Consider the following 27,585-nt stretch of genomic DNA (forward strand, 5'->3'; position numbering starts at 1 on the left):
TCCTGCAGGTGCTGCGCATGATGGTTGGAGTGAATATCTCAGATGAGCAGCTGGGCAGCATCGCAGACAGGACCATCCAGGAGGCTGATCAGGATGGAGACAGTGCCATATCTTTCACAGAATTCGTTAAGGTTGGTTAGTCACCTCTTGGTTTTGAAAAAATTAAAATTTCCTGCACAGGAAAGAGAGGGGAAAGGTAAGAGCTTGGGACTGCCTGCAACCTTTATAACTGTAATATATTTTTGTTGTTGTTTTTCCCCCCTCAGGTTTTGGAGAAAGTGGATGTAGAACAGAAAATGAGCATCCGATTTCTTCACTAAAGGACAGAGACCAAATTGTTCCTTGCTTTCTCGTATTTAAGAACTGGAACCTAAGAGTCCTTCTGTCCACCAGCTCCCCCTAAGCCCCATCATTCCCCTTCCTAAAGTACTACTGCTGTTGCATGACTACCCCAAATACGTTCTGTTAACACAAACCTGCCTTTGGTGTATAAACAGGGCATTACACAACGGTACACCCAGTCTGTTTCTGTTCCGTATCCGTACGTGGGTTCTCCACTTACAGCTGTCATCTCCTCTTCTGCTGCTGAATGCCACACATCCATCTGGTCTGCGAAAGTGAGAGGGAACCATGCCAAGAACCAGCAGGCTGAGCTCTTTGCCTGAGTCTGGACTGTAGCCATGCTGCCTTCCCTCCAGCGAGGCTCCAGCATGCTCTGTCACCCTTTATGTCTGTCCTTTGCTTCCTACTTCTCCCTCACACCCAACCTACTATTCACTTAGTCTTTCTGTCTCCTGCTTTTTCTTGAGCCTCAAATTCCCTCTGTTCTGCTTGGCACCCCAAGCTATGCCTGTTGATTATATTTCTGACTTGGCAGGAATAGTTGGGAGGTCTGGCTGAGCTTTTCTCCCTTCTCTCTCAAATCGGTCTCCAGGATGCTGCCTTTTCAGGAGCTTTGCAGTAATTAATACTTCTCTAGAAGAGTGACCATCTCTTGGTCCTCTGCACTCTGTTCCGTCATCAAAGGGCTTCTGGGTGGATGTGCCCGTCTTGAAAGGTGGCCTTGGTGAGAAGTGTGGAGCCAAGTATTCCAGGTGATCTGCCCCAGTCACCCTACCTCTGGCCTCTGATTCTCCACTACATGGCTGTCTAGCTAATGCAGTGATGACTATTCAGAAAACAGCCTTATGCCTGCAGGTTTGCTTGTTTTGGGAACATTGTCACCACCAGAATGGCTGCTCTGAACAATATATGTGGGGACTTTCTCGTGGCTTTTTGAACAAGGATGCTGGGCACCCTATACAGCCTTCTGCATTCATACCATTGCAGCATGATTTATGCCTCAGTGTTACATGCACTGGAATGTTTTTCACTTCACATTTCCAAGTAGAAAGATTAGTGTTACGGAAGTGCCTAACTTATCCCAGTCGAAAAGATTTAAAGATTGTCCTCAGCATCTTGAAGTTTTGCACAAAATTCTTTATGAAGAATTTTTTATACTTGGCAAATGTTAATGCTGGAAGCCATAGACAGCTCCTAACACAGGTCCAAAGCATTGAATGTATTGTATCATTCATTGCCTGGTTACATTAGCTTCCTAGTTCCTCCTGTAGACCACTGCTAATCCCTTAGAAATAAGGGGACTGGCACCACTGGCACAGCCTAAGGTGGCATTACAAGTCTTTGAGCAAGCCAGAGCAACTTCTCTGCCAAAGTCAGCTTAACCTAGACTTTGTTGAATTAATTGTTGCCATCCTAATGTCTGCCTGAATGAGTCTGATGACCTATACAAGTATATCTGCCCTCAGCTGACTTTCTCTGATCGCTTGCTTGCGTGCTTGCTTGTTTCCTTGCCTTGGAAGCCTATCCAACATGCGTACACAATTCTTTAGGAAAGGTATTGCTTAAAAAAAAAAATCCCTGTGGAGGGATGGGGAAGAGTAGGGAACAGAGGACTGGCCAGGCTGGATGACTCAAGTCTAAATGATGAGGACTTCTTTATGAAGTACCAGTCTGACTGTGATCAAGTGGTGTAATATAGGAATTGTATAAAAGGGAAGAAATATTTGATACTGATGTGTTAAAGAGGTACTTCAGAGGCTCCTTGATTTGCATATTTAAATAAAGTTCCTAAGATTATGGCTTTTCCTCCCTTTTGGCTGAATAGCAAACTGTTTTAATCCACAGTTGTGCCTTATTGTCCCATTAAAATTGTATTCTTCAATCCATCAATAAATACTTGTGGTTAAAAAAACTTGATTGATTCTGTGTGTTTTACAAAAATGTTATGTAACTGAGACTCCTTCTAGTTTGAAATCACAAATGATGTCTCCCTTACTCAGGTTTATGTCTGTACTATCAAATGCAGATCTAATCGGCTGCCTGGACATGCGAAGTGGAGGCATTCAGGTAGGGTTGGTGCTGTTTTCCTCCAGGCATAGTTTGTCAGCCTTGGCATTTCTGATTCATTCCAGGTAAGATTCCATTTATATTCTTGACTCCTTACCTTCTTAAATGTTTAAAAGGGGTGGGGTGGGGGGCTAAAAATAACTATCTGCCTGTTGCTTGTTACTGAATTGCCCAACCCTCATTCACCTGCAGCCTGTCTCAGTGATGTACTCAACTTTCACATGGTCACACTGTCCAGCTTGTGGCTGCTTAGTCAGTCCAGGGTACAAGTGCCTCCTGTGACTTGAAGACTTCGTAGCATACCACAGGACCAAGAGCAGTAAACCAGTGCAGTTAGTCATCTGGAGTTACACCCTGATGCCCGCTTGCCCTTGTCCCATCCCTCTGCCTCAAAAGTCCATGCAAATGACTTCCAGTGTTTCAGCTTTTCTTCACTTTGGGTCGAATTTTGAGATATGAAGAAAGTGGGAGATAGTTGGAGTAACCATGCAGTTTTGGAGGACCTAATATATAGATAAATCATCATTACTGAACTGAAATTCTCTAAATACACATTATTTTGCAGAAGCTCTAATAAGTGATTCAAACTAAAGATGGCTGGTGATTGCCAATACAGATCTGTCTAGAAGAAATGCCAATTTAATTATTTTCTTTTTCTTTTCCTCCACACCTTAATGTTACTGATTGTGGCCACAGGTATACCAGTCTGTGACTAAAATAAAACTTAATTGATGCTGTAAAAACATTAGAACATTAGAATTTGGGTAAAATCCCTGTGACACTAATTTTATTTCCATTGCTCCCTTCTGGTCTATTCATGTGTTATGTATTTGAACATAATGGAATATAACTTAATCAGGCTTTAGAAAATCAACATATTGGGGACAAGCTTGTGGCATAGTATAAAGCTGCAGACTGCAACACCGGCATCCCATATGGGCACTGGTTCTTGTCCCAGCTGCTTCGCTTCCAATCCAGCTCCCTGCTAATGTGCCTAAGGGAGCAGCAGAAGATGGCCCAAGTGCTTGTGCCCCTGCATCCATGTGAGAGACCTAGAAGAATCTACTGGTTCCTAGCTTTGGTCTGGCACAGCCCTGGCAGTTGGAGGCATTTGGGAAGTGAACCAGTGAATGGAAGATCTGTCTCTCCCTCTCTCTCTAACTATGCCTCTCAAGTAATATAAATCTTTTTTAAAAAATCAACATATTATAATATTCCCTCACATCATCTGTTCTTTCTAGTTTATATTAGTGGGTATGTAATGTTTCATGAACCTGGTGTAATATTTATTTTTTTGTGTATACATTGCTTCCAATTTTATGTTGTAAAACGTTGACACATGACTACCTTTCTGCGTATAACTGAAAAAATTTTACAGAAATGTTATTAGGTCAAAGTTAAAACATCTAGTTGCAGCTTTTGACAAGTTTCAAAAGAAGTTAATCCCACAATTGAATAACTGTGCTTTACTTTCTGTGTTGTTTTTGCAATGTTCTTTAGAGTCCGTTGTTTTTTCCATGTTGATTTTAGAATATGTTGTCAAGTGTTGTATTTAAAATACTGTTAGAATGGCTTGTGTTGAGAATCAAGTATTGATTGCAGCAATGCCTTTACAAACTGGTTTTCTGAAGGGGCCATCAAAGGAGGTACTTATCTCTGAAGGGAGGAGAGAACTTCCACTTTGCTTATGGCCTTGTCTAAATACTGACAGAGTTGGTGCACTCAAAAGGCTTCCATAGCCTTGGCAGCTCATGACAAGAGCCTTGGGTGATCACTGATGTCATAAATAAGAGTGTCAATTGACAAATGAACAATGTGTACTTGCTCCACATGTTGGACCTCTGTCCTTAATGAGTTGTACTATGAGAATTAATGGTAAAAATAGTCTTCAAACAGTACTTTATACTTTGTGTGTCTGTGTGGGTGCAAACTGTTGAAATCTTTACTTAGTATAGAGTTGATCTTCTGTATATAGAGATAATTAAAAATGTACCTCAATGAAGAATGGGATGGGAGAGGGAATAGGAGGTGGGACAGTTTGGGAGTGGGAGGGTGGGTATAGGGGGAAGAACTGCTATATTCCCAAAGTTGTACCTATGAAATTTATATTTATTAAATAAAAGCTTTCTTTAAAAAATGTTTTTCTTAGGCTGTAATCAGCTATTTATGCTACTTCCTAAACACTAAGAAAAAATTGCTTGGAAGGAAGTCATTACCACCAGGCTGAAATTCCCTAAATATACATTATTTTATCTGTTCTTTGAGCATTATTTTATCTGTTCTTTGAGTTAAGTGATTCAAACCAAAGGTGATTGGTGTTTGCCAATATAGATCTATTAGGAGAAATGCCAATTTCATTATTTTCTTCCACACTAACCAGTGATGGGAGATTGACCTGAGAAGTCTTTAAACCGCTGCAGGCTGCTTCTTCACAGCTCTGGGAGGAAGGCAGACTGCAATGTCATTTCTTTTATGTTGCCATAAGTAATGGCCTGGCATCTTTATTGGAGGTGTAAGCCAATCAGGAACTTCTTTTTCTTTTTCTTTTATGGTGTATTTATTTAGTAGAAAGGCAGAAAGAGACAGAGAAATCTTCCATTTGTTGGTTTACTCCCTAAATGGCCACATCAACTGAGGTTGGGCCATGTTGAAGCTAGGAGCCAGGATTGCCACCTGGATCTCCCACATGGGTGGCAGGAACCCAAGTACTGGATCCATCATCTGCTGCCTTCCAGGCTCATGGGCAGGCTGCTGGACTGGTAGCTGGGTATCCAGGACTTGAACCAGCACTCTGGTATGGGATGTAGGCATCCCTAGCAGGGGCTTAACCTGCTACACCATACACCCACCCCATGGAAGTTGGCCTTGAGATGCCTATACTCTTTGGTTTCTAATCACTCAGCTTCTGTCATTGAAACTAGCAACAATGATTATTTGAAGACACATTGACACTTCCCATCATATTTTTGCAGTCTGTTGAAGAACTGACCCAGAGGCCAACGCTGTAGAGTAGAAGGTTAAACCTCTGCGGGCAGTGCTGGCATCCCATAGGGGTGCTGGTTTGAGTCCCAGATGCTCCACTTCGGATCCAGCTCCCTGTTAATGTGCCTGGAAAAGCAGTGGAAGATGATGTAAATACTTGGGCCCCTACACACATGCAGAAGACTCAGGTGAAGCTCCTGGCTCCTGATTTCAGCCTGGCCCAGCCCTGGCCATTGCAGCCATTTCAGGAGTCAACCAGCGGATGAAAGGTATCTTTATTTCTGCCTTTCAAATAAATAAAATCTAAAAAAAAAAAAAACCTGAACCAGGTAGATGAACTGTTATATCCAGCACCTAGATGTGGCTAAAAAAAATTAAGAATTGATCAGAGAAGGTTTTTGAGCTGCTATAATAGGTATCAAACACCATTAAGGAGAGTTTGCTGTTTTATTCACTAGAAAATCTTAGTCCCTAAAGCACATTAATCATATTTCTTTAGAAGGAATTCTAATAAATATGGTGACTTGTTCACCCAACCCACAATAAAACTGAAGTAGCAATATTTAATGGGGATACTCAGAAATGGATATGTTGACAACCAAAGAAGGAAGTATACAAAAAAGGAGATCCTATGAAAGACCACAGGGGCTCTAGCTCTGAAGACATTGTAGTGAAGGCCAAGTATTCCTAAGCAGCTGATTAACTTTGAAGGCCTAACAACATGAATTTGTAAGAAAGTCCTCAAGGTCTACAGTGTGTTAAGGCTTACAGGTTTAAATGTCAGTAAAATGGAAATTAAGTAAAACATTCTTGATTACAGCAACAAAAAGAAATTAGTTACTTCATGTAATTCAGGCTTCATCTAGATCCTTGTAACTCAATACTGAATGCTATGCTTGAACTCAGTGATTTTCATCTGGTTTTATACAAATGTTACATCTTTGCCCTTATCACTTTGGAAAATCTACAAACAGCCTTATGGACTATGAAGAGAAAATCTCCATTTCTTGAGGGTAGTTGTCTTTGTCAGCAGTGACTGTGATTGATGTATCTCTTGTAGCATGTCAGTTTTGAGAGCTTTATTTTATGAACTGTTTTCTCAGAACTGATCCAGTGTCTGAATGAAAACATTGAATTTTGGCAGAATGTGCTAATTTGTAAGCATTTGGCTCCGCCTCTTCATGAAAGATGGGGAGCCACAACTACAAACAAAGAGGCTCTACAGTCTGTGCTTCAAAGATGACTTCATGTTGTGCATGCCTGGCCTGTGCCCATGGGATTGGATGGTTCTGGCTTTATAATCACTAAAAGGTCAGATTGGAGATCAGTAAGAGAAGCAGAGAGTAGCAAAGTGCAGAAGGACAAAAGGTGGGTTTCAGAAATAATTTGTTCATCTGTTTGACACTACTCTCCAGCAGAATTTTAGAGTAAGTCATTACATGGTGTATGAAGACATGCAAAATAATATTTTTTAAAAGATTTATTTGAGAGGCAGAGAAAGAGAGGTCTTCCATCCACTGTTCACTCCTCAAATGGCTGCAACGGCTGGAATTGGGCCGATCTGAAGCCAGGAGCCTGGAGCTTCTTCCGGGTCTCCCATGAGGGTGCAGGGGCCCAAGGACTTGGGCCATCTTCTACTGCTTTCCCAGGTGCATTAGCAAAGAGCTGGATTGGAAGTGGAGCAGACAGATAAAGCTGGCACCCATATGGGATGCTGGCACTGCAGGAAGCTGCTATGCCACAGTGCCGGCCCAAAAAGAATATTTTTTAAAAGATTTACTTATTTTAAAGGCAGAGTTATAGATAAGGAGAGCCGACAGAGAGCGAGCATTGGTTTACTCACTAAATGCCTGCAGTAGCCAAGGCTGGGCCAAGCCAAATCCAAAGTCCAGAGCCTGGAACTCTTTGAATCTGTCCACTTGGGTAGTAGGGGTGCAAGTGCTTGGGCCATCTTCCACTGCTTTCTCAGGCATGTTAGCTGGATTGGAAGTAGAGCAGCCTGAACTTGAACCATTGCCCATGTGGGATACCAGTGGCTTATCCCAGTATGTCACCATGCTGGCCCCATTAAATTATTTCCCAGAAGCAAAATAGCAAGGGTATTCAGGGCACCTTGTTATCTTGGCTGGTTGTGGGAACCTGGGCTTTAACCCAGGGAAAAGAAAGATGGTAGCTATATTCAGATTTCAAAGAACCTGTCCTTGAAAGGTTCCCATATTTTTCAGAACAGATAGGGTAGTTTAATGTAGGATTTAAGAGCATGGACTTTGGAAACAGATTGGGTGGCTTCAAATTCTGATTCTGCCACTTAACTGATCACATGAACTTAGGCAATTCACATAACTCTTCTGTGTGCATTTCCTCAACTATAAAATTAAGGATTATGAAGATCATAAAAATACCAGCTTCATAGATTGCTGAGAGGATTATGAGTACCTGACACATGCTAAGCTTTACATAAGAGGTTGTGGTTTTTTGTTTTTTTTTTTTTTAAGATTATTTATTTGAAAGGCAAAGTTACAGGAAAAAAAAAAAAAAAGGAGAATCTATCTGCTGGTTCATTTCCCAAATGGCTGCAACCGAGGAGCTAGGAGATTCATCCTGGTCTCCTGTGTGAGGGCAGGGGCTCAAGCACTTGGGCCATCTTTTGTTGCTTCCCCAGGTGCATTAGCAGAGAGGTGGATCAGAAGTGGAGCAGCTGGGACTCAGACCACTTAACCCACTGTGCCACATCGCTAGCCCCAGATCATCATTATTATTATTTAAAATACTTACTTTATTTCAAAGGCAGAGAGATAGGGAGAGAGATGGTCCATTCTCTGGTTCCCTCTTCAAATGGTCCCAACAGCCAGGTCTGGGCCAGGCTGAAGCCAGGAACCAGGAACTACATCCTAGCCTTCCACGTGGGCAGCAAAGGCCCAAGTACTTGAGCCACCTTCCTCTTCCTTTCCAGACACATTAACAGGAAGCTAGAATGGAAGAGAAGTGGCTGGACTGCAACCAGCACTCTGATGTGGATGCCAGTGTCACAAGCAGCAGTTTAACCTGCAATGCCACAATGCCGGCCTCTAAGATTTATTTAGTGGTGATTGGAAATTATAGGCATACAGGTGACAGTTCATTTTAGGGAGGAATATCCTAATAATCATAAAAAGCATTTCCTCAGGCCTGAGTTGTGTCGTAGCGGGTAAAGCCACTACCTGCAGTGCTGGCATCCCATATGGGTGCTGGTTCAAGTCCCAGCTGCTCTACTTCTGATCCAGTTCTCTGCTGCTATGGCCTAGGAATGCAGTAGAGGATGGCCCAAGTCCTTGGGCCCCTGCACTTGTGTGGGAGACTCGAAAGAAGCTCCTGGCTCCTGGCTTCGGATCAGCACAGCTCCAGCCGTTGTGGCCAACTGGGGAGTGAACCAGCTGATGGAAAAACCTCTCTCTCTCTGCCTTTCAAATAAATCTTTAAAAAAGAAAAGAAAAGCATTTTCTCTTGAAGATCAGTTGCTTTTAAAAAAAAAAATGTTTATTTATGGGGCCAGCATTATGGCCTAGTGGGTAAAGCCATTATCTGAGATACCAGTATCCCATAAGGGTGTCGGTTTGTGTCCTGGCTGTTCCACTTCCAATTCAGCTCCCTGTTAATGGCCAGGGGAAAGCAATGGAAGATGGTCCAGGTGTTTGGGCCCCTGCCATCCACGGGGAGAAGGGGAGGACAGGGAAGGGAAACTTGGATGAAGCTCCTGGCTCCTGACTTCAGCAGAATGAACTGAAATAGCAGAATGATTATCTCTTTCTGTCTTTCTAACTGCCTTTCAAATAAAAAAGAATTAAAGATTTTATTTATTTATTTGAGAGAGTTACAGAGAGGAAGGGCTAGGGCTTCCATCTGCTGGTTCACTCCCCAAATGGCCACCTGAAGCCAGGAGCTTCTTCTGCGTCTCCCACGTGGGTGCAGGGGCCCAAGGATCTGGGCCATCTTCTACTGCTTTTCCAGGCCATAGCAGAGAGCCGGATCAGAAGTGGAGCAGCCAGGATTCGAACTAGCACCCATATGGGATGCCAGCACTGTAGGCAAATGCTTAGCCTACTATGCCACAGTGCCAGACCCAAATAAAGAAATCTTAAAAAAAAAAAAAAAAAAAAAAAAAACTTTAAAAAATGTTTATTCAGGCTGGTGCTGCGGCTCACTAGGCTAATCCTCCGCCTGCGGAGCCGGCACTCCACATTCTAGTCCCGGTTGGTACGCCGGTTCTGTCCCGGTTGCTCCTCTTCCAGTCCAGCTCTGCTATGGCCCAGGAGTGCAGTGGAGGATGGCCCAAGTGCTTGGGCCCTGCATCCACATGGGAGACCAGTAGGAAGCACCTGGCTCCTGGCAGTGCGCCGATCATAGCAGCCATTTGGGGGAAAACCAACGGAAGGAAGACCTTTCTCTCTGTTTCTCTAACTCTGCCTGTCAAAAAAAAAAAAAATGTTTATTCAGTTTTATTATTTGAAAGAGCAATGGAGAGACTGAGATCTTCCATTCACTGATTCACTCCCCAAATGCCTGCAACAACTAGAGATGGACCAGGGTGAAGCTAGGAGCCAGTTACTGCGTCTGGGTTTCCCATATGAGTGGTGGTAGCTTTGGGATCCGCAAGGAGGGAAGGCCTACACTTCCGGGAATGGAAAGTTCCTACCTGTACTTCCAGGGAAGAAAAGTCCTAGTCAAGGTCCCTGCAGGTGCCTAAAGGTCAACCAATGAGGATCAGACCCACCTCAACTTTTAACCCCCATGCCCTGAACCTATAATAAAAGGAGCACTCCCAATCTCTGAGGCGCGACTTCCCAGGTCCCTGCTCTGTTGCTCTGTTGGGACTGGTGAACCTCGCCGGGGAGCGGAATCCCAATAAAAGCCTGTGAATTAATTGATTCGTCTGCCTGGGAAGATTTATTACACACTGGACACCTTGCAAGTGGCAGGGACCCACTCACTTGAACTATGACTGCTGCCTCCCACCAACTGCATCAGAAGGAAGCAGGAGTTGTTACCGGAGAAATTGCAGGGTTCTTGTCTTCGCGCAAGAAAGAATTCAGGCGTGAGACAGAGAGTACTGGGACGTAAAATAGCAAGGTTTATTAGGAAGGGACATCTGTAAGGACGGATGGGCACCTCTCCAGACAGAGCCTGAGAGACTGGGGAGGAGGAAGGAGGGAGGTTACATGTTGAGTGGAGAGATTACACCTGATCAGGTCAGGCGGGCGGCACAGCAAAGATGCAGAGGGCTGAGCGCGCAGTCCAGTTGAGGCTGGGGGTTTTTAAGGAGATGAGTCTTGCTTCCCCACCTCTGCTCCTCTTGGAACAAAGGGCTTTTTGGATGTAAATAGAAAAACTTCTCTTGAAAGTCTGAAACAAAGGACTTTATGGATGCAAATGTTATCAGACAGGAGGAAGGGAGCAGGGTGTTTGAGATGCAGATACTAGGCTGCACCTGGGAGATTGTGGAAGATGGTCAGGCAGAAGGGGTGGGGACCTCCACCTGGCAGGTTATCAGGTAGAAGGGGGCAGGGCAGGATGCGAGGGCCAGGCTGCCCCTGAAACATTATTGGGATGACTTTGAGATGAAGATGCATATGCTGGACATAGATGTCTTCTCTTTAGGCCTGTTACACACACATAAGCTCATAACTGACTTCCCACCTAGCAGAGTCACGAGTGGGCACAGCAGCATTTTAACCAGTGTCTAACTGCCAGGCCAAATGCCTGCTCCTTGATCACTGTAGTTTTAGTCAATTTGAAATTGAGTAGTGAATTCCTCCCATTTTTTTCCATTTTTAAAACGGTTGGTAAAAACAAAACAAAGAAGAAACTGCCTTGGAGATCCTAGATCCTTTGGAGTTCCAAGTACCGCAGTACATCTCAGGATCTGCTTTCTGTTTTTTTTTTTTTTTTTTTCCCAAACAAATCCAAACTGCTATTTCTTAAAGATTGCATCGAACCTACAGATCACGTTGAGAATTGTCATCCTAACCATATTGAGTGTTAATGCCTGAAATTCTGGGAAGTCTCTTCCACTTACCTATGTCTTCATTCATTTCTCTCAGCAATGTTTTGTACTTTTTAATGTATAAATTAAAAATATTATTTGAGAGAGACAGAGAGCTTCAATCTGCTGGTTCACTCCCCATCAAGCACGATGTGAACTGCAAAAATAAGACTCCCTGGGCTCCGGGGAAGGCTCGGGGGCGTTCCGGAGGCTCCGGGGACCCACACCAAACCCCGGGTCGGCTGGGCCCAACGCGCCGTAGCTCCGGGAGCCGTCGCCGCGGGGCACCCTGGCCCCACGGACATGCTGGTCTTCCGGCAGGTGGACGGTTCGTGCCCGGTGTACCGAGCTCAGCTGCAAACAGCAGGTCTGAGGCACAGTCGGGAACCACTCAATTGTTCCCTAAGAGTCAAAGCCTTCGCTCGGCCTCAGGATGAAATGTTTGGTCTATCGTTTACTCTAATGGTCGTCCTGTCTACGCGGACTCTTACCTCAAAGTGACATCGCTTCCACGCGGCAGGGATCTTACATTCCAACAAAGGTAACACAAAAGAATGTGCGCCTATTACCTCAACCCAATGACCCAATCCAACAAAAAAGAGACAGAAAGAGTGGGGCGAGCGCTATTGATCGATGTGCATTCCAGCCAATCTACGGCGGGCGCACAGCGCGCGAGAGCAGGCCCGCGTCCAATCAGTCCCCAGCAGTAGCAGCGGAGGCGGGGCTTGTGAGAAGGGCCCTCCTCAGGGTTGGCGGAGCTGAGAAGGAGCGAAGATGGCGGAGTGAGGCGGGCCGTGGCCTGCTGGCCTCTGGGCCGGGGGCGTAAGGCCCCCGGGAGGCCAAGTGTAGCAGTTGGGCCGTGTAAGGTGAGTCGAGAAAGCCGACGACAAGGGGCGAGCAGGCGGTGAGGAGGTGGCGCCGCGGGGGACGGGAGCGCCAGGAAGCCGGCCGCACCCGTGGCCTCGGCCGGGCGGGGTTTCCACCCTCCGGAGCCCCAGGCCGGCCAGCACCTGCCTTCCGGGTGTAAAGCTCAGCCCTCTCGCTCCCCGACCGCCGCTCCCTCCCTGCCGGGGCTGGGCTTCCGGCTGCTTTTGTGCTTTCGGCTTGTTCCCCGGAGATCGCACCCACGCAGGGCTGGACCTGGCAGCCACTGCGTCAGCCGATTTATTATTATGTTTTCTGTGGAGTGTCTTTGTTTTGTTGACTAAATCTGCACCGATCGCCTCAGGATTTGTGGCCCGAGACTCGGCCATCAGTGCGGCAGTGCGTGTCCCCCGCCCGTTGACCTTGCGGTGTGGTGTGGCAGGTTTCCCCTGAGGTTGCTTTGTCGCAGACATCCTGGCGCAGCCTTCCCTCATTCCGCTCGTCTGGACGCCCGAGCGCACCTCCCAAACTCGGCGTCGGAGTTGGCAGCTTTGTCCTTGTGCGTCCGAATGATGGCCTGTGGCGCATTAATTTCTGCTGACTCCGGGTCTTGGAATTCACAGATGTTGGGTTTTGACACAGAACTGAAGGAGTTGGTGTGCAGTGCTTAGTAGTAGTAGTAGTAGTAGTATTTTGATAGAGAGAGGATGAGAAGTCGTTTTTGGCAAATGTTATAATTTGGATAACGTGATGCAGTTGTGGACTGTCTGTACTTTCGGGCGTTTGTATTTGGTTCTTGTTTATAGAGTATCTCTTTGTAATTTGGATTTTATACTCCTGGTTCAATCGCGCACTTAAATTCTAGGAAAGTTTCTTGAAATAGGTTTCTGTATTGCTAGGTCCTGTTTAAAACCGGGGCACATTAATTGGGTAGAGTTCACATCGACATAATACAAAAGAAGAGTTTTGGTAGGTTGTATACTCTTTGCCGGCCCTGGATTGATTGATTAATTGGTTTTAAATATTTATTAATTTATAAGTTAGGGAGAGACAGAGATCTACCATCTGCTGGTTCACTCCCCAGATATCTGCAAGTTAGGATTGGGCCAGACTGAAGCCATTAGCTTCTTCCAGGACTCCCGCATGAGTGGCAGGGGCCCAAGGACTTGGGCTATCTTCTGCTTTTCCCAGGCCATCAGCATGGAGCTGGATTGGGAGTGGATACGAACTGGCGCCTATATGGGATACCAGTGTCACAGGCAGCAGCTTTATCTGCTACACAAAACTGGCCCTAGCCGTGGATTTTTTTTTTTTTAATGTGAATTTACAAAGTGCAACTTTTGTATTGTTGTGGCTTCCCCCCCCCCCAACCTCCCTCCCTCCCATGGCCCTCCCCTCTCCCTCTCCCATCCTGCCCTTTATCGAGTTTCATTTTCAATTACCTTCATATACTGAAGATCAACTTAGTATATACTAAGCAAGGATTTCAACAGGCTGCATTCACACAATTGCACTAGTAGTGTTTTTAAGTTTCATAGTAAAACACATTAAGGACAGAGATCCTACGTGGGGAGCATGTACCCAGTGACTCCCATTGTTGGTTTAACAATTGGCACTCTTATTTGTGACGTCAGCAATCCCCCGAGACTTGCTATGAGCTGTCTAGGCTATGGAAGTCCCTTGAGTTCACCGACTCTGAACTTGTTTAGTCAAGGCCGTGTCACAGTGGAGGTTCCTTCCTCCCTCCAGAGAAAGGCGCCTCTCTCCTTGATGCTGGCTGTGGATTTAACAGAGTTGAAAATATCATATAGAGAAACACTAATAAATTAGCTCTTTTTTGTGGTATTTTCATGTCCAGGAGAAGAAAAAAAAAAAGATCAGGGTCAGAGGAAAGGAGCTGACCATTCTTCTTCCCCATCTTACAGGGGGAGTGAGCACCTACACTAAAGCAAAGGTCTCCATAGAGAACTATAACCCCCTGGTACTTTTATGCACAATTATACATTTTTATTGAAAGAAGAGAGTCCATAGCTCACCAGATTCTTAATGGAGTGTGTTTCATAAAAGCTTGGAAACTTAAACTCCCAAGACTTTTGACATCTTTCTAAAAACTAATGGCAGTTCAGGTAGAGTAACTTCTTTCTGATAGTTTATTTTATTATTATTATTATTTTAATTTTTTTGACAGGCAGAATGGATAGTGAGAGAGAGAGACAGAGAGAAAGGTCTTCCTTTTTGCCGTTGGTTCACCCTCCAATGGCCGCCGTGGCCGGCGCATTGTGCTGATCTGAAGCCAGGAGCCAGGTGCTTCTCCTGGTCTCCCATGCAGGTACAGGGCCCAAGGACTTGGGCCATCCTCCACTGCCTTCCCGGGCCATAGCAGAGAGCTGGCCTGGGAGAGGGGCAACCGGGATAGAATCCAGCGCCCCACTGATAGTTTATTTTAATATTTTATGACCATGATCTCTCTTTTTTTTTTAGAAATAGCTTATTTTGTTTGAATAATAGTGTGTATCAGTGCATATGATATCAGTGAGGTCTATGTCCATACTTTACTGTTCTTTTTATTTTCAGGTTCCTTATCACAGGAAGAACATTTCCCTTGACATTTAGGTGCTTTTTATTCATCTGGAAAACAAGATTCTGAACTCAGGATTTGGCAAGTAAGTAAGAGTGAGCTCATCATTCTGAATACCGCTCCAGTGGCTTGAAAATAGCTAGATAAGAGTGGGTGGTTAGCCTAGCAATTTGCCTGTATCCCACATCCAGGTGGCTTGGTAGGATTATCAGTCCCACTTCCTTCCCGTGTAAGCCCTAAGAGGCAGAGGTGACGCCTCAGTAATTGGGTTTCTGCCACTCATGTGAAAGACTTGGATTGGTTCCTCTCACATAAAAGTTTTTAGAAAGAAAATAGCTAGAGAGAAGGGAGCAGTGAGTCATTAACTTCATCAGAAGGTGACCATTAAAAATTACTATTGACTAGTGATAGTTAAGATTGTCCTCCCCCCTCCTTTAAAAATGCTTATTTGTTTATTTGAGAAATAGGCAGAGACAGAGAGCTCTCATCCACTGGTTCACTCCCCAAATGCCCACAAGAACTGGGACTGGGTTGATGCTAAAACTGGGAGCTGGAAACTCATTCTGAGTCTCTCATCTGGGTGGCAGGAACCCAGTTACTCGTGCTATCCCCATCACCTCCCAGAGTCTCCATCAGCAGGAAGTTGGAGTTAGGAGCCAGATGTGGGAAACAAAGTACTCCAGTGTGGGATGGAGGCATCTTAACTGCTCTTAACCAGTGGGCCAGACACCTGCCACAGTCTTATTTTTCCTCAAAAGTAATGTACTAAGCAAAAAAGAAAAAAATTTTATCATTTGCCCAATGGATAATTTTTATTGGATTTGTAAAAAGATTTCATTAGATTGAAGGATATCAACTGGTCATATAAATGTTACTAGGCAAATTTTAGAATGTATTCAAGTTTTAATTGTAGACAAAGTACTATTTAATCATTGACTTCTAAAACTTTTCAGTGTATCTTTAGTATTCCAAGATGTACATCTATTCTGTGCCAAATGTTGGTATCTTCTAAATTGACCACAGAAGTAAAGTAGGTTTTGTTGTTGAAAGAGCAAGAAGTTGTATATGCTTTCTTTTCCTCCTCCTCCTTATCATTATCATTATTATTATTCTGACATTAACCTTATCTGCAAAACAGGCTTCATTCCTACTGTGTTAGTTTGCTAGGCTTATTGTAACAAAGCACCACAAACTGGGTAGCTGAGAAGTAGAGAAATTTATTCTCTCATGGTTCTATAGGTCAGATAGGAAAAAGTAAATTTGGTGGCAGAGCTCCTCTTTGAAGGCTCCAGGGAAGGCTCTGTTCCAGGCCTTATTTCTAGCTTCTGGCAAATCCCTGGCTTATGACAGTATAATCCCAATCTGCGTTTAGATTTCTCCCTGTGTGTCTGAATCCTAATTTTCCCCTTTTATAAGGATACAAATCATACTAAGTCAGAGGCCCACTCTATCCCTGTATGACCTCAACTTAACTACATATATCTGCTACACTTCCAATTCAGCTCCCTGCTAGAACACCTGGGAAAAGCTCTTAGCTCTGGCCTGGCCTAGCTCTGGCCATTGTGGCCTTTTGGAGAGTGAACCAGTGGATGGAAGATTCTCTTTCTCTCTCTATCTCCCTCTCACTCTAACTCTGCCTTTCGAATAAATAAATTTTGGGGCCGGCACTGTGACACAGTGGGTTAATGCCCTGGCCTGAAGCGCTGGCATCCCATATGGGCGCCGGTTCGAGACCCGGCTGCTCCACTTCTGATCCAGCTCTCTGCTATGACCTGGGACAGCAGTAAAGGATGGCCCAAGTCCTTGGGCCCCTGCACCCGCGTGGAGACCCAGAGGAACCTCTTGGCTCCTGGCTTCAGATCGGCACAGCTCTGGCCCTTGTGGCCAATTGGGGAGTGAACCATCTGATGGAAGCCCCCCCCCCCCCGTAACTCTTTCAAATAAATAAATACATAAATAAATCTTTTAAAAAAAATAAATACTTTTTATGAGCCAAGGAAGGCCTCATTGAGGAAATGGCATCTGGGTAGATTTGCTGGAAAGGGTAGCTCTGCAGATACCCAGAGCAGAGATGTCCTGAAGTGGGAAGAGCCAGTACAAAGCCTATAAGCTAGAACCGTGGCTCAGAAAGAGCATGGGGACCAGTGTGGTTGGAGCTCATCAAGGAGGGGAAAGATGGAAGTGAAAAGGTACAGATACTATAGGGAATTGTAGGTTATGAACTTGGTTGTACAAAGGTACTATTTTTCAGCCACTTTCAGATGGGTCTTGCAGTTTTTGATACATATCAGGAATCTTCAAACTTCATAGAAAATGGATATAATGAAAATATGTGTGAACAATTTTTTGCATCAAAATTTATATTTTAATTCCATTTTCTGTCCAGTATATGTTTACAGTATATAAAATTGAAATTATGTCTGATGTATATAACTAGATACTTTGAAGAGAATGCAAGCTTGAGTTTCTAGTGTTGCTGTTTTGTTTTGTTTTGAAGATTCATTTTATTTAAGAGAGTTACACAGAGAAAGAGAGGCAGAGAGAGAGGTCGTCCATCTGCTGGTTCACTCTCCAGTTGGCCACAATGGCCGGAGCTGCACTGATCCGAAGCCAGGATCCAGGAGCTTCCTCCAGGTCTTCTCATGTGAGTGCAGGGGCTTTCTTCTACTTCTTTCCCAGGCCACACAGAGAGCTGGATTAGAAGTGGAACAGCTGGGACAGGTGGCAGCGCCGGCATCCCATATGGGTGCTGGTTTGAGTCCCAGCTGCTCCTCTTCCGATGCAGCTCTCCACTGGATCGGAAGGCCCCTGGCTTCGGATCCGCACAGCTCTGGCCATTGCAGCCAACTGGGGAGTGAACCAGCGGATGGAAGACCTCTCTCTCTCTGCTTCTCCTTCTCGCTCTGTGTAACTCTAACTTTCAGATAAATAAATAAATCTTAGCCGGCGCCACGGCTTAGTAGGCTAATCCTCCGCCTTGCAGCGCCGGCACACCGGGTTCTAGTCCCGGTCGGGGCACCGATCCTGTCCCTGTTGTCCCTCTTCCAGGCCAGCTCTCTGCTGTGGCCAGGGAGTGCAGTGGAGGATGGCCCAAGTGCTTGGGCCCTGCACCCCATGGGAGACCAGGAGAAGCACCTGGCAGCAGCGCGCCTACCGCGGCGGCCATTGGAGGGTGAACCAACGGCAAAAAGGAAGACCTTTCTCTCTGTCTCCCTCTACTGTCCACTCTGCCTGTCAAAAATTAAAACAAACAAATAAATCTTTAAAAAAAGGGAAAGAGGTACATTGGAGGACAAGTTTTATAACTGATAAAGGTATCCATTTTTATTAGTTGGTCTTGTTGTAGGAATTTGTACTTAAAAGAATCCAGTGTCCTTATTAAATAAAGATACTTTTATTTTTTTTTAATTTTTATTTATTTTTTGACAGGCAGAGTGGACAGTGAGAGAGAGAGACAGAGAGAAAGGTCTTCCTTTTGCCGTTGGTTCACCCTCCAATGGCCGCTGCAGCCAGCACATCGCGCTGATCCGAAGCCAGGAGCCAGGCGCTTCTCCTGGTCTCCCATGCGGGTGCAGGGCCCAAGGTCCTGGACCATCCTCCACTGCCTTCAGGCCATAGCAGAGAGCTGGCCTGGAAGAGGGGCAACCAGGACAGAATTTGGCGCCCTGACTGGGACTAGAACCTGGTGTGCCGGCGCCTCAGGCGGAGAATTAGCCTAGTGAGGCGCGGCACCGGCAACGGCTTTTTTTTCTTTTAAAGATTTATTTATTTGAAAGTCAGAGTTACACAGCGAGAGGAGAGGCAGAGAGAGAGAGAGAGAGAGAGAGGTATTCCATTCACTGATTCACTCCCCATTTGGCCGCAAAGGCCAAAACTGCACCGATCTGAAGCCAGGAGCTTCTGGGTCTCCCAGATGGGTACAGGGGCCCAAGGATTTGGGCCATCTTCCACTGCTTTCCCAGGCCACAGCAGAGAGCTGGATTGGAAGTGGAGTGGCCGGGTCTCGAACTGGTGCCCATATGGGATGCTAGTGCTTCAGGCCAGGGCATTACCCCACTGCGCCACAGCACCGGCCCCTTGGCTTTTTCATATCATGCTTTTATACTTTCTGGTTACTGCCACTACTGCATTGGCTGTTGTAATCGGACATTTTCTTTTTTCTTTTTTCTTTCTTTTTTTTTTTTTTTTGATGACAGAGTGGACAGTGAGAGAGAGAGACAGAGAGAAAGGTCTTCCTTTGCCGTTGGTTCACCCTCCAATGGCCGCCGCGGTTGGTGCGCTGCAGCCGGCGCACCGTGCCAATCCAATGGCAGGAGCCAGGTGCTTCTCCTGGTCTCCCATGGGGTGCAGGGCCCAAGGACTTGGGCCATCCTCCACTGCACTCCCTGGCCACAGCAGAGAGCTGGCCTGGAAGAGGGGCAACCGGGACAGGATCGGTGCCCCGACCGGGACTAGAACCCGGTGTGCCGGCGCCGCAAGGCGGAGGATTAGCGTAGTGAGCCGTGGCACCGGCCGTGATCGGACATTTTCTTTTAGCACAATGTGTAATCCAAAATTCTCTCTTTAAAATTAAGCTTACGCCGGCGCCGCGGCTCACTAGGCTAATCCTCCGCCTGCGACGCTGGCACCCCAGGTTCTAGTCCCGGTTGGGGCGCCGGATTCTGTCCCGGTTGCCCCTCTTCCAGGCCAGCTCTCTGCTGTGGCCCCGGGAAGGCAGTGGAGGATGGCCCAAGTCCTTGGGCCCTGCACCCCATGGGAGACCAGGAGAAGCACCTGGCTCCTGCCTTGGGATCAGCGTGGTGTGCCGCAGCGCGCCAGCCGCGATGGCCATTGGAGGGTGAACCAACAGAAAAGGAAGACCTTTCTCTCTGTCTCTCTCTCTCTCTCACTATCCACTCTGCCTGTCAAAAAATAAAAAATAAAATAAAATAAAAAATTAAGCTCATGCAGAGGAGGCTGTCCTAATCTTCTATTTTTAATTTATTTTGTCTTTTCAGATATTTCTGTGTTGACTCCTAGAGTGGGTAGTCCTGCTTCCTTTATCCAGTCACTTTCCTCATTCTTGAAATATGGATATTCTTCTCTGCACATTACCTCCATGATTTGGGATGGAAAAGACTGCTTTTCTTTTGTTCCGCCTCTCAGATTCAACAGAGAACCCCGTGGCATGCAGCTGTCAGGCTGACTTCCCCAGAAAGAAAGAAGCCACTGAGAAGGAATCTTCTGCTGCAGTTTTCCTAATTATAAAGAAATTATTTTACACACTGAAGGCTGATGTTTAGTTTGAAGCAGGTGCTTAGGTAGGGGTACTTGTCAGTTCTCTACCTGTTGTTCCAAACAAGAAGACTAAATATAAGGATCGGTGACTGCAGAGCTTGTCTTCCAGAGCAGCTACTACCGTGAGGAGCACAGTTAAGACCGCAGCAGTAAATTCCAAATCTGCATTTGAATTTGAAATGAAAAGAGATGCTAAAAGTGACATATTTATATATTTGAATCCTGGCTCATCCTGTGACATAGATTTCCGGGATAAGATCAAAGGTCCAGTTTAGCTGTTAAAGAAGAGTGAGGACAGGATTTCAAGGTTCATTTTATGTGTGAATAAACCACCACAGTTTCTTTTCAAATACACATTTTTACATGTGTAAATCCACATTTTTGGATAAAAAGAGGGATTTTTCTCCTAGAGAAGAAAGTTGTTGACTTCTTTCTCAGAAGTCTGAACGGTTGAGTTTTTACGATGTGTTTTCATTGTTCTAAGGAATGACCAGATTGTGCAGTGGCTAACCCTGTGAATGAATGCTTGGATTTAGTTGCAAGGATGCTGAAAGAAAGCAAAAGTTTTGTGTTCAGTATGAAACCTATTCACCTCTCTAGATGGGAGGCTGCTGTGTTATAAATTACTTAATTTTTTGTGGACTCTTAATAGCACATGAGACTCTTTTCTGTGTTGCTATGGCTAGAATAAAAATGGCATAAGTGGTTTTTCAGTTCGGAAGATGTGATGGACCTTATAATATAACCTGCCTACAACTTTGGACATAGAGGAATGAAAAAAAAAAAAAAAGTATCCATATAGTTCCTTTCTCCCAAGAAAAAGAAACAAAGATATCTTATGTAGCACCACTGACATTATGGCATTTTGTATTCTACCCCACATTTTATATAAAAGCATAGATGACTCTTTCTTCAACGATGGGTACCTGGATGTGTGATTAGTTTTTCTGGGTGATAAGGGTAATGTTTGAAAAGACTGGGACTCGGGTGCCTTTCCCCAGTAGAAACTGAACTCAAAGAAAGGATCTCAGAAGCAATGTGCCCAAATTTGTGGTTGGGTCATTGTAGATTCAGAAGAAATTCAGGGTCTGAAAAATCTCAAGAAAAATAGTTTCAATAAGAAATATGGATCTTCCTTTTTTTCCCCCTTAGCAGTTAACAGCAGTTGATGAACAGACTAAGGGAACGCAGTCCTTGCTTCCACACCAACAGAAGACCATTGGATGAGTTCTTCCATCTGTACCTAAGAGTAAATTCTTTGCTTATGAGTCTTTGTGAGTAAAGAAGGATATTTGAATTTTTAGATGAAATTAAGAACAGGTAGTGTTAAGTCCTCTCTGTTTTCTGAAATGTTTGTCCAGGGCCTTGCATGCTGTGATGTTGGGAACTTGGGGCAGATTTACTAAAATTTGAAAGTAATAGAAATGGCCGAAACAGGATTGGTTAATCAATCTGAATTGGAATAAGCTTTTTAGTAAACTAAATAGTATAGATAAATATAATTTAATTGGGGTCAGTTCCTGAGTGGTAAAGCATAGTAGAAATAACTTTGGTAAAAGGTACTTAAGTATTTCTCTTAAGAGACCTCCCAGCCATTTCTTGATGCTTTCCTTTTAGTACTTTAGTATCATTAAAGACGGAATGGAGCCCACATACACAGGTTCCACTGGTATGTTGAGAATATTGGATCTTGGAGAATTTGTTTCTCCCAGTTGTCTGATACCCATCTTCCCGTGTCCTTTTCACACCTTTTCTGAGTAAGTACATTTGGCAGTGAAACCAGTTCTGACCCACTGTTTGAACAGGTGTTAGACTCAGATCACAGCTCAAAGAGCCACTGATTAATGTTCTCTTTCAAATGTTACTGCATCTTCCATGGTTGATACAAGTAGCACTTAAAATGGGTATATTCCAGTTGTAGTTACCCAGTGCTTACCTAACACATCTGGTTTTTTTTTTTTTTTTTTGGGGGGGGGATGTCTATTTTGCTCCTCTTGGTGGCAGAAGGTATGTCAGGCAGGACTGTACCTCAGTCTGCAGCTGTGCCTCCTTTTTCTTTGCTCATCCATGTTAGCTGGCATTTTTTCTTTTGAAAAGTTCAACAAAAGCGGGATATGTGCAATAGAAATATATATATGTATATTTTAATACTTGTGGACAAATGTTACAAGTTGTTTAAGAACAACAAAATCACCAATGTCTTCCATTTTGAGATGTGTATAGTTTTGTAAGCATTAGTGCTTGGTAGCATATTGTAGTGCCATGTTAGGGGTTAGTGCATGAGCCTAGTAATAATTTTAAACTTCAGGATGATTTATTGATAATAACCAATAGTGTAAAAAGAGTGGAATATCTAGACCTTTTTTCATAAATATCAGAATCTTTGATACTCTCCCTGGGGAAAGGAGATTAAGGCCAAAAAGACTCATTTATAAATAGAAATCGGGGTTTGCAACCTGAAATATTTTGAGGATATTTAAGTTTTTCATGAGGTAGCTGGAGACCAGCTGCCTTTGTATCCTTTGAAACCTCAGATCAGAATGAGACCCCGTTTCATGATTCTGCTTTGCTTATTAGTTTGAGGTGAGCTTATTCTTAACATTGTCTTCACATTGTATGTTTTGAGTTCACTATTTTCCCACTCCATTTACATCAAGAAGTTGTTTTACATTTTGCATGTCTTACTGAAATGCTATGTTAATTGCTTCAGTGAGTGTTTTTCTAGTCTGCGGGCCATTTACGTTTCCTGTCTGTAGCATGTGTGTTAATGGAAAACACTGTCAATAGTTAGACTGTGCTAGAGTGTTACTGGCTCTTCCTTTTTCTAAATCTGCTGAATTGTGTATTGACAGCTTTTGGACCTTTTCTTGAGAACTGGAAATGTAGCCTACCTAGGTTTTCATGCGATAAGTGGACTGTTTCCCTTCGTTTTAATAAGCCTCGGGCAGCTTCCACTTTTTACTTCCCAAAATAAGTTGTTTTGTTCTGAAAGCACAGATAGCTAGCTTTCCTGTAAAGCTACCTCAAAAAGCTGCCTTGCGAACTTGGAAGTGGCAGTTTTCTGGGGTGATATGTAAATCTCAGTATAACAGAGTCCAGGATTTGTTGACGGATATTCTACATGAGTATGATAGGAAATGCAAAACTATTTGAATGTGGCATATCTTGTACAGAAGCAAGCTAGACAAGTAGACTGGCAGCAGAGCTCCAGAGACTTAGCTTTACATTCAGTGCATGGATTTAAAGTAGTTGTACGCTTGGTTCCAGTAGTTTGGTGCCTGAGAGAATTCATTTTTGAAAAGCATTTAATTTTTTTAAATACCTCTGAAAAAGTAATGAAACAAAAGGTACAAAATAGCACAGTATATAGGAAAGGATATTTCCTGTTGCAAAAAAAATTTTAAAAGCCATAAAATGAACTCATAGTTTTCAAGAGGTAGCAGTTTCGTAGCAATACCAGTTGTGCATGTGTAGTGAATGGCATCAGCATGGCTGTGCAGTAGAGTGAGTGAGTGAGTATTGCTTGAGTTTGTGGGGCTCTCTAATCAAGAGAGTTACACAAAAGAAAAGAGAGATTATAGGTGAAGATCATATAAAAGGTACTTTGTTTTAAAACAGTATGAATCTATATGAATGTATAATTGTGTGAGAAAAACTTTTGTTTGAGGTTAAAGGCCAATTTGTTTCCGCAAGCAGAGGGTTAGAGCCCTTGTAGTGAAACATTTTCTAGTGCTTAGTTTGGAAACAAATTTGCTTCTGCAATCCCAGTGACTCCAACCTGTGAGATTATTAAAATGTGCCATTTAGCAACAGGCATTTACTCTATAGAACGGGTACTTTAATGCTTTCTTACTTCCATCTTTCTCCAATGGCCTCCAGGTACATTTTTAGAAAGGAAAAGTGTGGTGTACGTATGTTTAGGATTGAAAAAAGCAAACCTGGGAACATGGATCGGCTTTTCCTCATGCTTATGGTTAGAGAAGTTAGGATGTAAAGGTGAAAAACAAAAAGGAATAGCCAAAGACTCTCAACTGGTTTTTTAAAAGCCTTGTTTAATGTAGATGTGCTGAAGCCTGTGGTCTTCGACTACTTATTCAACAAGAAGAAACTGGGAAACTAGTTTCTGGATCTGCAGAATCACACAGCTCACATCAGGCCATAATAGTGGAACTAGAGTGACTTGACTTCCCTTTACCTCATGTCCATGTTGGCCATCAGCACCTCAGAGATCCCTGAAAAGACTGAATCTGTGTCCCCTTGTTTTCCCAGGGGAAAAAACTAAAAGTGGTTTAGATAGAAGAATATCATGAATATTTAATTCTTAAATGGCCACTCCAGCAGACAGGGAAAAGTCTATTTTAAGTTGATTATAGCTCCTCTTTAAATGTCTTATGCCATCAGTTGGTGTTAGACGTTGGAACAACAAAGCAATACTCACACATTTGCATGACCATGGGAACACAACTACTTATTACAGTGGTGGCAACAGTTGAGTTACTTGCAACAATTAGGTTACCCTTGACAGCCATGTTAATAGTTCTAAATGCTAAAATACGCCACAAGTTTTTGTAGACTCAAAGCATGTAATTATTTTTTTGAGAGTTGTGGTCTCATGTTTACTTTTTATGTACCTATGATATGCAAAATATGAAGAGACCCCTGGCCTTCAGGAGTTTACATTCTCATGGTGCTGCTGGTGCAAGCAAATTGCTTCTAGTTCATTTAGAACATTGCTTGGCTATTCTACCACATTTGGAAGGATCCCCTGACCAACATTTTAAAAAGCAGAGGGCTATGCTAAATTTCAGGGCACTGATATTTGCGTTTACATTGTATTGGCTCTGCTCTTCATCAGCCCTTCCCCCCTCCCCTGTAAGCTGTGCAGGTACTGTTTATTGCGAATCAGACAAGAAACCATTCTGCCCAAGGCACCTTCACCACCCCACCAGACCACCTGTAACTTAGCTGTCAATGAAAGGCCAAGAAAACATACTCTTTCCTAAGACTGTACATCTCTTAGGTTTTTCATTTCCCAGTTTTTACATTAGTATTTGCCCAGAAGGGCCATGATTTGCATATGAGCCTTTTATCTCAACAGTGGTCCTAATTTTAACCTTTTTTGGTGTGTGACTTGTACCTCTGTTCTGAAGTAGCATTGTGGTATATGTGGAACACCTGCTTGAATTCCTAAGCAATTATTTTAATTCAAAATTTCTGTTGGTACTTTGCATGTATCCTTGTTATTTCCCATAATTCCTCTCATGGGGTTTCTTTGCATGTTTATTAAAACTGGGTTTGGTTGAAAGTGCAAGCGAATAATAGCACTTTCAACTCCGATTTTAAGAGTATTAATATTCTAATGCATGAGTGAAAATGTCCAATACTACGTGGTTACTAGTAGTTTTATATATGCATTTATTAATAATGAAGCAATAGACCTGAAACAATAGCTTGAACTTACTGTTTAGATTATTTTTCATTTTCTAATTAAAGATTATCTTACTTCCATTGAAAATAGGAAGTAGAAGATAAACAGGGGCAACCACAAGACATTCAAACTGTCAGAGCATAATAATGCTCACCCTCTAACCTCTTTCCTGGTTCCATTAGTCCCCATGCATGTTTAAAAATAAAAGGCACAAAATAAGCATGTTGAATGAATACGCTGCTATGGATATTACCAGAAAGGTGCAGAGTTTTAGGAAGGGAAGGAAAGTAGGGAATGCTAGTATGGCATGTGTAAGATAACTAGGTATGAGGTTTGTGTGATGCCATTTCTGTAGACTGAGGTTCAGGGTCTCTTAAAACTAGTAGCTTGGAAGTGATTCACTCTCATGGTGTATGCAGATATATCCAGTGTTTCAGAATTTTCAGTAATGAGGCAACTGTTATATGGAAGGTTCTGGTACTGACCAGTTGTAAAAGAACCCTGGCACAAGGGAGACTATTCCATTTTATAGAAATAGTCCTGAAATACTGACACATCTATGTTTTGGGTTCTCATTATTGTGTTTATATTTAAATTTTTTTGTTATTTTTAATAGCCAGAGTGTCATCTTTGATAGTTTGGTTTTTTTTTTTTTTTTTTGCCACAAGTTTTGATTCCATGTAAACAAAGTTTTCCTACTTGAAAAAACATGAAAAACCTGATTTTACTTAATGAAACAAGACATTTATTGTCATAGATTAAAAATAGTGCTTGATAAGATTTTTGACTTTGAAATAACCTAAGTGAGTGACTATGACAAATAATATAAAGTGAAAGGAGCCTTCGAGAATTTGGGATCAGACTAGATGACTTTCAATAGGCTCATTCCAAGTTTCATGTTCTGTCATTGGAAAAACACTGCTTCAAAGTTATTTTAACTTCATATTCTTTGCTGTGGGATTTTTGTAACAAATACCTTTGGGAATAGATTAAGTGGAATGGTAACAGTGATTTGGAGTGGAACTTGTCATTGTGATATCTGGTTTCTCAAGTGTAAGAAGTGAGATGTTGTCTCCTATATATAAATTTTCTCTCTGCCACTTAGTAATAATATGTCTTCTAGCCAATAGAGATTTAAGGTCAGAGTTTATATAAACTGTTCCCATTGTTCCACTGAAAGGCTTATTAAAATAATTATCAGAAAACCAAATATCACAGATTTTTCCAGGGATCCATACTCCTAAACCTTTGAAGTCAGCATGGGTACTTTAAGGTTAGTAACTATTTACAGGTTTTGTCTCCCTTGGTGACGGAATGGAATGCCATTGATTAAAATATATTCTCCCAAAGGTTAAAAAAAAAAGCTATTCTGGCAATACGTTGTAATCAGTAGTTTGGGAACACACCTTAAAGCCACACATTTCTTGAATATTAGCATGTCCTTCATAATATAGTTTATTTACTGTCCAATTACAGGGGTTGTTCACTATGCTTGCTTCTTCTGCACATTCTTCATTGCACCACTGGTAGATGCTAAAAGAATTTCATTAAGTATGTTTGAAGTATTACAAAGGCAGCTTGCTTTATAATCTATGCATCTTAGGGATTTCTGAAGAAATTTTATTCGTTGATGTAAAAAAGAATTGTAAGAGTTGGAAACTCTGCACCTGTGTGTGTGTATATACTTCTTAGCAATAAAGCAGCATGGGCTGAGAATGCACTGAAACTTCATTGTGTGTTGTTCATTGTAGTAATTTCAGAATATGCAGTTATGATCATGAGAGGAGCCGGTCCATAGACATGTGCTGAAATAGACATCAAAGAGCAAAACCCTGGGTTTCTTGATAACCTAGTTGTAGTAGTTCCTGGTGTATACCCTCTGGTCTGAAAAGAAGCACGTCACGTTGAAACCGTCCTCTTGTTTTACGTGTAGGGCCAACCTTATGCTGCACCTATGAACAAATATGTGTGCTTTGTGGTAAAGGGTAGTGAATAATAATATTAAGTATAGTAATGATACTATTCCAT

General features: G+C 43.2%; 1 protein-coding gene across 2 annotated transcripts in view; it reads left to right on the top strand.

Moving 5' to 3' along the window:
• Positions 1–27,288, top strand: part of CHP1 (calcineurin like EF-hand protein 1) — a 76,529-nt gene extending 49,241 nt beyond the window's left edge. Inside the window, exons 6-10 of one of the 2 annotated variants that reach the window (XM_062205673.1) lie at positions 9–131; positions 267–2,474; positions 14,849–14,937; positions 17,350–17,496; positions 19,850–27,288. In XM_062205673.1, coding sequence (XP_062061657.1) covers positions 9–131; positions 267–320 — 177 coding nt within the window. In that variant the 3' untranslated portion in view covers positions 321–2,474; positions 14,849–14,937; positions 17,350–17,496; positions 19,850–27,288. The remainder of the gene's footprint in view (positions 1–8; positions 132–266; positions 2,475–14,848; positions 14,938–17,349; positions 17,497–19,849) is intronic. The other variant, XM_062205672.1, reaches the window with a different exon arrangement.
• The last annotated feature ends 297 nt before the right edge of the window (positions 27,289–27,585 follow it).

Source organism: Lepus europaeus, chromosome 11 (genome assembly GCF_033115175.1).
Source record: "Lepus europaeus isolate LE1 chromosome 11, mLepTim1.pri, whole genome shotgun sequence".
NCBI lineage: Eukaryota > Metazoa > Chordata > Mammalia > Lagomorpha > Leporidae > Lepus > Lepus europaeus.